Genomic DNA, 12,209 nt, shown 5'->3' with positions numbered 1-12,209 from the left:
TAATGGAGTGGAGAAAGAGACACATGGATTAGTTATTGCACTGTCTGGATGGCAGACACGTATTAAATTGACCTGGATGGCAGACACATCAGAAATTGCGTGACTTATTTTGTACAGGTAGGACGATGGTCCTATTTTGTTTTAAGATGAACTGCCTTATAGATCTGGATCGCTGAACATGACACATGCATTAGACAGTGCTCAAAATAATCCCTTGGCACTTTCCAGTATTGGACATGAATCTACATAGCAGTGTAAACACGTGATTCTCTGAGTAACTGACAAGTAATTAATATTGGCAGATCATAGTGCCAGCTTTGGTCGAAATGACTTTCCTGAAATTACACATCGCGAATTGGAAAGTGTTGTAGATATTTTATGCAGTTTCTTTGTACCATCAAATTGTTTTTAGGCCAAGAACGCTGCAATAATATATATTTGACATTGTTGATCTTTTGTTGGTTTTTCTGTATACTTGGTCAAACTTTTAAAAAAATCACCTAGGAAAATCTTAGAACTTCTTTTATTTTGACATTGAGGGAGTAGTGCTAGATAAGCATTTGAGGCTTAGGCACATTTCCCAGAGGGTTTAACTTTAATGCAGTGGTACTCGAAATGCGTTTTCGCCCACCAACACCACTATAGTGTGAAAGACCAAGTTTCAAAAAAAAAGTGTGAAAGACCAGGTCAACAAAGTAACGAAGAAGCAATATATTTGGGACTATGTTTTTTATGGAAACCTCCTAATTTGATCATTTACACATAACAACCACTACAGGGCAACGTTATGATACATAGCACCGTTGATGATTAAGCAAATTTGACCTTTTGGCCTCACATATGTAGGTGGCTGGTGGCATAAATGCCACCCACACAATGACACAGGACGTGATGTGGCCATATATGAAGAGCGGATTCATCTTCCTTATGCCAAATAATAGGGTAGGTATTTAGTCATCGTAGCCTGATTTTCTAGCCGGATGTGGCACTTTATACTTTTTTTTTACATTGCCTTGGCTATTTTTGTGAGCCAGTGCTGGACCTAAGACATTGTTTTCGCACTTTTATTAAATAAAATGGCTGTATGCATCATTCCGATGCAGAGATCGGGGGCTATCTTCCTTTTCAAAAAAAAAAAAATCTCCCTTATGCCAAAATGAACAGATCGAGAGCATACTAAGGAACAGTAGCCAACCAGATCACTTTGGAATGGAGTCCATCCCAACCTATCAATGACCCATTTATAGTCTTCCACTGTGCTCTCATAAGCTATTTAGTTTCTATGTAGCATTGGCATAAGGGCCTTGGGATACCCTTGTAGAAATATTGTCTATATGTATGACATCAAGTTTGTCAAGGCGTGTGCCAGTGTGATCCCTCGCCATAGTGGGGGTATCATAGGTAACATGCAACCCAATTGAATGCCAATCGGACATATGACATGTCATAGTATTAATTCAGAAAGAGAAGATGCTAGAATTATCATATCATGATATCTTACCATAATAAATGTTGTACTGCTACAATATATATTCCGAAACAAGAAGTAATGCCATCTAAAATATTAACCTATAATATCATATGAATTTTATGGACTTTGTATCATACAGATCATACTACCAAGTAGTAGTATGTTACTCTCCACTTAGAGCATTCATTGTCTGGAGTACGGTAGTCATGCGACCAAGACATGCATTAGGTATCCATATCAGGAACATAGATGTTTGTTACTTGTGCAAATACAAAAAATAACCGGCGACCAACCGGTAGTTGTATGGTTAGGAACATAGTGGTATCGCCAGCCCGGTAGGGTTCGTCTCTATTTATTTCAGGGCTACAGGCAATGTGCATTCAGTGAGAGCAGATGTTCTCGTCGACTACAATGGCATTTGGTGACTTCGTCAATCTCAAGATGATGCGCTGGCTCAGTCTATCAGAGGTGCTCATAGGGACAGGGTGTGCGTGTGTGCATTCATAGTAATTAGTGTATATGCGTTTGTATGAGCGTATCTGTTTGTTTTGTACTGTGGTCAACAAAAATCATACGCGCAAAAGACAACCAGTGCTCAACAATAATTACCCCTTAATTGATATGCTTTAATGCTAGATGTTTCAGTTTCTCCAATGCAAACATGCTCTAGCACACCTCCGTACTCAGCACTGGTATTTGGAATTGGTGAGTAGTGATTATAATAAACCGCTTCTAGGGCCCACCCGACCCCTCCCGATCCACTCTCGCGAGCGCTGGGGGTAAACCCTAGCACACATACCTCGGCCCCTCCTCGAGGCCCCTTCCCTTCGCCGCCGCCCTAGCGTGCTAGCGGGCAAAGCCCGACCATTTTAGGACACGGCGGGGTCTATTCCTTTGCCTGCTCGAAGCGGCACAGGCCGTCAGGGTCGGGCGGAGGCTGGCGGCAGGGGTGCGGGATGCAGGCGGTGGCCTGATGTGGCTGATGTAGGTGGGAGTGTGTGCCCTACTCTCGACGAAGGCGGTCCCAGGTGCAGCTCAGATCTACTGTCGAGAGGGTTTGATCAGCCTTGAACTCTGTCGTGGTGGGGCTCCGGCTTGCTGCAGGGGGTGGCTAGCCCAGTGGTCGCACCCTGCTGCAGTGCCCTCTGGTGGTGGCGGGTCTGCCGACCTCCGGCTAGCTCCGGCCTTGGTTGGTGTCCGGTGATGACAAGTGCCACAAGCTATGGTTGGAGTGGATTGTTGACCTTGGTTGTGCCCTCTGATAGTGGTTGACAGCGGGGTGGTGGTGTTGGTGGTGCCTGGATGTGCACTCGTCGGGGTTGTGGCGTGTGTATGACTCCAGTTGGTTGTCTTCCCTAGCTGCGAGCATGTGGGGGTGGGTTCGCCAAGTGTTAGGTGGAGCGGAATTAAGGTTGGAGGTGGTGGCATTTCGCGCGTAGGAGCGCAAGGCTGGCCTGTTGCGGCAGCCCTGGCAGTCGGAGTTGTCGGCTGCCTTGGGCATGCCCGTCTGGATCTGAACGGTCAAATCTTGTGGGGTAGTCTTTGCTCCTCCCAGTGGCATTGTCCGACAGTTGGCCATTGGCGCTACCTATCCCTTGCCATCTCCAGCAAGGTCGAGTTGGGGTCTGTGGGTTGGTTTGGGTGGCATCCACATACATTTTGGTGTTAGTGTAGGGGGGTCGGCAGATGTCTTGGTCTACGCTTGCGCTTGCCTTTCTGTTATGGTCCACATGCTTGCTTCCTGTTCCTGGCATCGGTCTGAGTTTGCTCTTTGGGCATTGTTGTGTCATCAGATGGATCGATGCTGAAGATCATGGATTTAGCTAGTGGTGTTCAAGCATGCTTGGCGGCGACCGTCGGTAGTCACTGGGTCGTATCCCGCCGGCCCACCTAGGCTGGCTGGGGATGGTGTTATGGATGCTTCCAACGGTGGAGGCGCTGAGCTGGGCCCGGTGGCTGATGTCGGGCTAGAGGTGAAAGGAGGTGCCTTTCGCATCTACTATCGTGGTTGGGTGGTGGTGATGTGAATGATTGGAGGTGCCTAGAGGCATGTATGTCTAGATGGTGGTCCTTGATGGCGGCCTCCAGGTTATCCTTCCGGTAGTGTCCGTGGTAGCTTCACCTCTCGGTCGTGTGGTGGGACAAGGGGTGTAGTAGCGGGAGACTCTGATATGTTCTTACAGTGCTCGGATCTAGTGTGGATGAACTGACCCTGGTTGCGCTGGCGACCAGGACCCTCAAGTGGTGTAGGCGAATTTCCGAGCGAAAGCTTTACGTTTCTGGCGCTAGCGATGACGGCACCCATTGGTGTCGCTTGCTTCGTGAAAACGTCGTCATGGATCTTCCCTTCTGTTAGGGCTCCGGGTGAAAACTCTAGTTCGTTTGGTTGGACTCGGCAATGGTGATGCTTGGCATTGTTTCCCTCTTGGGAGTGTTATCGTGGAGCTAGGTGTTAGGCTTGTTCTAGATTCATGGTTATCTTGTGATCTACTTTGTAAATGGTCCTCCCCACTATATTGTATCACTCGGTCGTGTACTTTGTTTTGTTGTTACTTTATATATAAAACAGGGTGAAAGCCTAGTTCGAGAGAGGGTAACCACTACTTGACACTGTTGATTAATTGATCTGAGAGAGAAACAAAAAAAATATTTTGCTTATTTCAGTTAATTAAGGATCTCATGACTGATATACGTACTGAAAAATCAGGACTATTAGTTTATCACCGACTTTCTCAAAACAAAACAAAACAATAACACCTACAGGTTGTAAGGGGCAACAAAGGCAAAATTAGACATCTAGAGTACTCCCTTCGTCAATAGTGTAAAAATAATCATATATTTTGGAACAAAACGAGCAGTAATTATCCGGTACTGCCTTCATTCCAAAATGTAAGATATTTTTTTACATTATGAAAGTGTTAAAAACATCTTATATTTTGGGACGGAAGGAGTACCTGTTACCGACTTACTTACGTGTACTAGTTATCACTAGAAGACAAAATATTGTAGGACCCTTATATATGCTAGCTGGTATATCAATTACTCACGTGCTATTTTATGTGTTCGTCTGTGCGTGTATATATAAGTGCGAGCTTACTAGTAAAGGCATCAAGATAGGAGTCATAGGACACATAAACATTCCTTCGTTCCTCATGGCGTCCGTCTTCGAGCCCTCGGTGTGGAGTGACTTCTTCCGCAAATACGAGCCACAGCCACTGAATGTATGCATGCCTGCTTCAGCTTGAGTATATGTAAATTTTTATTGTGCTCACTCATATACAAACTTCCTCTGTTCAAATATATAGGGCCAATATGTTATTTGAGGTTGCCTTCGATTATTGCTAATTTGTTTTACTATATGAGAGTATCATACAAAAATCATATCATTACAATCTTTTGCCACATAGGAATTCGATGATATACTTCGTCTAACATGCATGTTGTATATTATTTTTCTGACCCGTGATAACAGTTAACATTGAAAAACGTATTAGACCTACGGCCGGAGTGAATAGCATTTCTATGTTTAAAGCTACCTACATAGATCCCTAGGCATCCACTCTTTAGTTCTGATTTCTTCACGGGGGATAGTTGTCCCATGGGCATCCACCACACGTTACCTCCTAGAGATCTGTGAAGCTCCGTCGACAGCGACCTTTTTAATTAGGTTGAAGTAAATAGTAAAACATGATTTGTTCATTTGTCTGTTTGCCGCATCGTGCCAATACTATCAGGGACAGGGACATGACATTGAAGATCCGATTTGCCAACCTTGATAGATTGATTATTAGCCAACTAATAATCAATCTATCAAGGTCTGGACAACCTTGTAGAAATATTACGGACTACATACAGAATAAAATGTGTGAATCTACACTCTAAAATGCATTTATAGATATCTGTATGTGGTTCATAGTAATCTTTACAAAGACTTAAATGTATGTGAGCAGCGAAGTGCTTTAGCCACTATGAAATTGCATCAACTCCAATAGCTTGTGCCCGTTCTTCTTTGCCAGGCTATATTTGCTCTGAGGTCAACGAATAAACACAAACATGGTTCAGAAGGATATGTGAAATCCGGCACTTTGGTACGGTGAAAACGCCCGTCTGCACTCACAGAATCACACAGGCACAAATGGCCCGTCGTTTAAACAGTACTTACCTTGTTAAAGACAAAAATGTACATATATCATTACAGTCAGGAGAATTCCTGAAAATCGTATCTCTGATGTGCTAGTTCATAAGCGCAGACCACTTGTATGTAATTAGGGTTCATTATCTTGTAGTTCTTCCACGGTTCCACTCTCTTAACTTTGAAGCGCAAATCTCAATATTATGACATCATACGGTACCTTGATGGGTGGCAGCTATCCCGGGCAGCACCAAACTATTGTCGTGCTCCATATGATACCTATACTACGGAAGGTCATAGGGCATGTTAATTATACAGACAACAATCGGATATAAGGAGTTGTCATGTTATACAGAGCCAATCTAATAGATGACATGTACAATAGAAAATTTAAAATATGTACTGCTTTATTTATAGTTGGCCCACCTTACAATCTCACAAAGTGTCTTTGGGCTTGTACTGCAGCTGGCTAATAATCTACAACCAATTCCTTTTCTCTCTTGTCTTCTCTCTCCTCCAACTAAACAAAGATATACCCCCTCCGTCCCAGATTAAGTGTCTCAACCTTAGTAAAACTCTTTACTAAAGTTAGTACGAAGTTGAGACACTTATTTTGGGACGAATGGAGTAATATTTAAGTCCAAATAGTCAGATTATGTCACCTTATTGTACTTGCTCTTAGAGCAAGTATAATAAGGTACATTCAGTTGGATTAAACTATTATATTCATGCCGAGTTGGATGAGACAGAAGGGAAGCAGACGGTAGATTAACAGCCGGCTATAGCACGGACTCCAAGAAACATTATGAGAGTGTACTGCAGGTGATGCATTAATAACGTAGTACTATTTAGAAACTAGCTATTATACGTGTTGACTATTTGCTTGACTATATGTGACATGTCGACTTCATATAACCGGTTGTTTACTATACTATTAACCATGCTCTTGCGCTACTTCCATTTTCTCGGGGCCGCTAGTCCATGCATTGTCTCATGGGGTCACTTGTCATAAATTATAGGAGTATTCTGTTCTAACTTTCACATTTGCATGTACTTCTTCCATTCCATAATATAGTGCACACTGGTTTTCACGAAAATCAAAATTCACATAAATTTGACCAACTTAATAGAGAACATTAACTATATCTAAATACACACCATATGAAAATATATTTGACTCCAGATGCTGATGTATTTTCTATAAATTTGATCAATGTTCGTCTTTACAAAAATTTACAGATTATATTTGGGACCGAGGGAATATGACTACTAGTGTATAAATTAGTGACTAGTTTGTTTGCTGGTAACCATTACATGTATGCAGAGCTCACAGGAATGGATGAAGACCAGAACAGATAAACTGAAGAAAGATGTTCTCTTATTGTTTAGGACTTGCACCAACAATTTAGATAGAATGACACTGGTGGATGTTGTCCAACGCCTAGGAATAGAACACCTGTTTGAAGAACAGACGGCTACTGCACTAACTGACATCCATCGAAGTGAATTCAATAGCTCTAATCTCCATGATGTTTCTCTTCGGTTCCGCCTTCTTCGGGAACATGGACTTTGGGCATCTCCAGGTATTCATATTCATATATAAACATAGATCACCTTTTCATGTGTTCAATTACGTAAATGAACTAACTTTTCATGCAGATGTGTTCAAAACTTTCAAAGGAGAAGATGGCACGTTTAACCATGATATAACAAAAGATCCAAAGGGACTCTTATGTTTCTACAATGCAGCATACGTGTTAACCCATGGCGAGCCATTACTCGAAGAGGCCATCTCTTTCACGAAATATCATCTGGAATCTTTGGCACCAAGCCTCGTCTCCCCTTTAGCTGAGCAGGTCAAGCGTGCCTTGCATGTACCCCTGCCAAGGACCTACAGGAGGTTGGAGGCACTGCAATACATGCCAGAATACGAAAAAGAAGTAGGGTACAATCCAACTCTTCTAGAGCTTGCAAAGCTAGAATTTAACCTCCTCCAGAGTGTCCACTTGAAGCAGCTGAAAGCTATCTCAGAGTATGTGTGCTCTCACACACACTCAAGCATCTTTTTTGACATACCACACTACTAAGCACAGACACGCACATACTACACTATTTATCAATATGTAAAATTATTTATGGATTTTCAGGTGGTATAATGATCTGTCAGCATACGTGGAGCTAAGTTTTGCTCGGGATCGTGTGGTGGAGTGCTACCTTTGGGGCTACTCTGTCTTCTATGAGGAAGAGTACTCTCTAGAACGAATGATCTTTGCAAAGTGCACATTTGTGCACACATTATTGGATGACATCAACGACGTTCGTGCCACCTTGGTGGAGTATCGGAAGCTAGACGCAGCCATACAGAGGTTCTTTCTCACTGATAGCTTTGTGTATCCGGAGAACAAAGGTTAATTCCTGCGACGGCAGTCGAATTTGTTAATTCTTGTTTCAACTAACCATTTTTTCATGCAGATGGAATGTGAGTGCTGTTTCCCTTGTGCCCGACTACTTGAAGAAGTTCTATAATAAACTTCTGATGTGCTTTAGGGAGTTCAAGGATGAGTTGACACTTAATGGTAGATACCCGATTGATCACATCAAGAAGACGGTACAAAATTATCTATATTAATTACATCTTTGTATTAGTGGCATATGTTACCTTTTTATAGAATTTATGATTCCTTAGACTATTTTTCTACCAATCTATTCAAATGCACACAAATTGACAGCTAAATATGTCTAAAAACTATGTCACTACTTTATAATTTTATATTAGAAATCAGGTGGTATGATGTACTGTTTTCTTTTGAATAATAAAATTAAAAATATTTCTTTGTTAATCAGTACTGTTACTCATGTCTATGCACGCAGTTCCAACAACAGTCAAAATTTTATCTCCAAGAAGCTGAGTGGTTACACCAGAACCACAAGCCAAACTTTAAAGATAAACTGCATCTGGCTGCCATGTCCACGGGCGTCACCGCGCTATGTGTGTATACGATGGTTTGCATGGGCGATGGAGCGCCAAAAGGAGCACTCGAGTGGGCACTTGGATACCCCGATGTCATCATGGCGTGCGCCAAGATTGGGCGCTTAATGAATGACCTTGCTGGCTCATCTAAAGTACGTACACACTTATGTGCATATATATTATCTGTAACTATAATCTCTGGCATACTACTACTAGCATACTCAAGTATTTATTAGATCATGACCACGATCACTTCGCTTGAGAACATGTCATAAGTTGAAGGTCGCAAAGTTTGATCAAGTTTATCGAAACAATATCTACGCCTATGACACCAAATAACTGAATTTTATTTTGTGATGGTCCTGATGCTATATAGATTTAAAATGTTGATGTGATTATTATTTTCTATGAATGCTCTCAATGTTTACAAAATTAGAATTACTAGCCCCGAAACCGTGCATTCACACGGACTAGCTATATAAGAGTATCTATCACTCTGCACTAGAAACACGATTAATTCTGAAAAATATAGCATGGTCACCAAATGACAATAGACCTTTTATAGAGAAAACTCGTAATACTATGCCCAAAATAAAATATCTAGCGATGAATATAATAGCAACTCAACTATCTTCAAAAATATTCTGACCCAAGCTAACCATGCCAAAAATTTGGAGTTTTCCCTCAGAAAATGGAATAAACTGCCAGCTTAGGCAGTGGCATGGGAAGAAACATCATGAATACCATATCTATTGAATTCATACTGGAGTAGTGTGATGGGAGAAATAAAGTGACAATCGGACCTCTGGTTTCGGAATCTTAATGGGAAAAGTACGTAAGGAACTTTGATGATTTATCTATACACACTTTAGTTAATCCATAAATTTCAAGAAAATGCACAAGCTGGTCCTTCAACATAAAACTCAAGAAAAGAAATTGTATGTAAATCAGAAAGGTATAGCATTGAAAGATGCAATCTCCATATCCAAAATAAATCAATAAAAATATCTCTATGGTTCCCAACATTGTGAAGGAATGGGACACAAATACAAAAACCTTGGAAAGCTTACCAAGGTTAGAAAAGAATACAATTTTAGTGGTACGAATCTCAGTTGACCATAATTAATCTTCACTCAATTTTTTATTAGTAATATCAAGGGGTCATAGAGAGTAGGTACATAGCACTTGTGAAAAATAATTCTTTGCTATGACAGAAGACATTGATTCCCAATTTGATTAGAATTATAACACCATGAAAACGAAAATGAAAGTCAAAATATCATCAAGACCACAGTTACTTATATCGCGGAGAAGAATAGGCCGAACTTTGTGTTGCAGAAAAAAAGGGGAAGATCAAGAACAATGCTTCTTTTGTAACCGACAAACGATAAAATAGCTATAGGGAAACGATAAATGAAGGAAGAGCAGTTTCTTTTGTAGGCAATATGAACAATAAAACTTGGAATAATGGAAGAGGGGTAGTTATTATTGTTTAATTCAATCAGATTAACATTTTGTTTTTAGGAAGCTCTAATTAGTATATGAATAGATAGACTAGGTATGGGCATGCATTTTAGTGAGGTTACGGCATCAGAAATATTTTTTAAATACGGATGATTATTTCTACACGAAACCGTCCAATAATACTAAGGAAGATCAGAGCTCAAACTAAGTACTGGGGTCTTCTCCTTATTGTCACAATGCACTGCAGGATTGAGCTTTGATTAAAGTGAACCATATATATCAAAGTTAGGATAATTGCAAATTAGAATAACTTTATCAAAAAACATATTAGTAAATTAATGGAATAATCGGTCCAAAACATAGATAAAAGCATCTGCATTAGTACGTAAATTAATGGATTTTTGCATTGATATTCCAAAAGAAATGATGAAATGTTGTGGCAATTGGAAGAAAAAAATATCAGACACCTAAAGACCAATGGGGAAGTGAACCCATAGACGAGCAAATTGCAGAGGCAGTTTTACTGTTATCAACAATAATACGACCACTGAAAATTGGCATGGCAAAATTTAAAGATTTGAGATAAAGGTTATACATAATATTTGTGATATGCATACAATATAAGCTTATTTCATTAGTTTGCCCACATGTGTTTTAAAGACCTCATAGTGGAGAGTACATTATCGCTGAAGTAGATCTAGCAGCATACATATACTATATATATTCTGCCACAGACATATATCTATTGTCTGAACATAGATTTAGCCGACAAAAGTTAGACCCAGCATCAACTTCTTTTTTTATTTGGTTTATGAAGAGCGCATCAACTTCATAAAATAATTAAATCTTTATTTGCATGAATGCAGCACCGGAACAATAGGGGGGACGTGGCCAACTGTGTGGATTGCTACATCAGTGAGCATAAGGTTACAGACAAGGTCGCCTTTGCTGTAATCAACTCGATGATAGAAGATGAATGGAAGACCACCAACCAAGCTCGATTTGAGCATCGCCGTGAGCTGTTCCCGGTGGTGCAACGAGTTATCAACTTTAGTCTCAGCCTGCCGGTGTACTATGGTGATAGGAAAGATGCCTTCACATTCAGCATGCATCTTGACTGCATTATCAAGAGCCTCTTCGTGAGACCCATCCCCGTCTAGCTACATGCACGCATACGACTAGTCATTTGTTCCTTTCAAGAATTTCCGCCTCATGCTTAATTAAATCGATCGTATGTATTTCAGCATAAATTCTTGGAACCCTATTAATGATTTATTATATGTGTGATTCGGTGATCCGTTACTCTCGTTTGGATCATCCTACACACTCAGATGTATCCTTTTCTTGAAATAATTTAATAATTTAAGATCCACAAGAAGAGAATGAAGCTGCGATTTTTTTTCCGAACAATCTCTGTTAGTGAAATTTGGAATAAAACATAGAGTATTGGTGCGTTTTTCTCACTGTATCAGGAGAATGGTAAGTCATGTCTGCGAGTTTTTTTTTTTTGCAAAGATCCAAATTTTAAAATTAAAATATCTCTTAAGCTGAGGTTGTAAATTAAAAAAAGTTTTCACCGCACAAGCCTCGTGTCTTTAGTTATCTTCAAAGCTAGATATGAAGTTGATAGGTTTCCATGGAGTTCTTTTGAACATAATTTGTATTTTCAATGATAACATATTTATACTTCAGCCATAACATAATTGTAGTTCCCCTTGGGTGATGTACTTTCCATGTAGTGCAACTTGTGTTTTCTGCATGTTAAGCAACTTCAAAATTGGAATTGTCATAAGTGACGATTTAAGTTGTTAGATCAAATACTCGTGCTTCTAGCACCATTCAACATGTACTCAATTGCGCAACATGTACATTATGATCTGTGTGACATAATCGGACAAAAGTCATTTTGCGCAACATGTACAAAAATGAACATTATGAACATGTACATTTGCAACTGTCAAAAGAAAGAGAATAAAAACATGAGGTCATCGAAATCCGACAGCCTCGTAGCAGTATCTCCACGAAACTATGACCATGGACCTCAATCCCCGTCGCTACCGACCGATGCAGACGGTATTATGAGCTACTGACCGATGACTGGTAACTTGGTTCAGAAGAGGAAAGTTGTGTCACATTCCACTGAAGAGGGTAATATTTCGTAGGCACTGTTT

At 40.5% G+C, this 12,209-nt stretch overlaps 1 protein-coding gene across 1 annotated transcript; it reads left to right on the top strand.

The window, feature by feature from the left end:
* Window positions 1-4,592: 4,592 nt before the first annotated feature.
* LOC119366756 (tau-cadinol synthase-like) lies at window positions 4,593-11,349 on the top strand. The gene is made up of 7 exons (XM_037632481.1): window positions 4,593-4,692; window positions 6,928-7,186; window positions 7,263-7,635; window positions 7,751-7,969; window positions 8,076-8,211; window positions 8,475-8,726; window positions 10,905-11,349. The coding sequence occupies exons 1-7, from the start codon at window positions 4,624-4,626 to the stop codon at window positions 11,196-11,198; spliced, it is 1,602 nt and encodes a 533-aa protein (XP_037488378.1). The 5' UTR covers window positions 4,593-4,623; the 3' UTR covers window positions 11,199-11,349.
* The last annotated feature ends 860 nt before the right edge of the window (window positions 11,350-12,209 follow it).

This window comes from Triticum dicoccoides, chromosome 2B (assembly GCF_002162155.2).
Source record: "Triticum dicoccoides isolate Atlit2015 ecotype Zavitan chromosome 2B, WEW_v2.0, whole genome shotgun sequence".
Classification (NCBI taxonomy): domain Eukaryota; kingdom Viridiplantae; phylum Streptophyta; class Magnoliopsida; order Poales; family Poaceae; genus Triticum; species Triticum dicoccoides.
Note: the sequence above shows the minus strand (reverse complement) of the source record. Positions and strands in the feature narration are given on the sequence as shown.

Bases quoted from the DNA above. Each gene is read 5' to 3' on its own strand.
- LOC119366756 (XM_037632481.1), top strand. From the start codon at position 4,624: ATGGCGTCCGTCTTCGAGCCCTCGGTGTGGAGTGACTTCTTCCGCAAA. The intron at 7,636-7,750 runs GTATGTGTGCTC...ATGGATTTTCAG, and splicing joins CAGCTGAAAGCTATCTCAGA to GTGGTATAATGATCTGTCAG. The intron at 7,970-8,075 runs GTTCTTTCTCAC...TTTTTCATGCAG, and splicing joins CTAGACGCAGCCATACAGAG to ATGGAATGTGAGTGCTGTTT.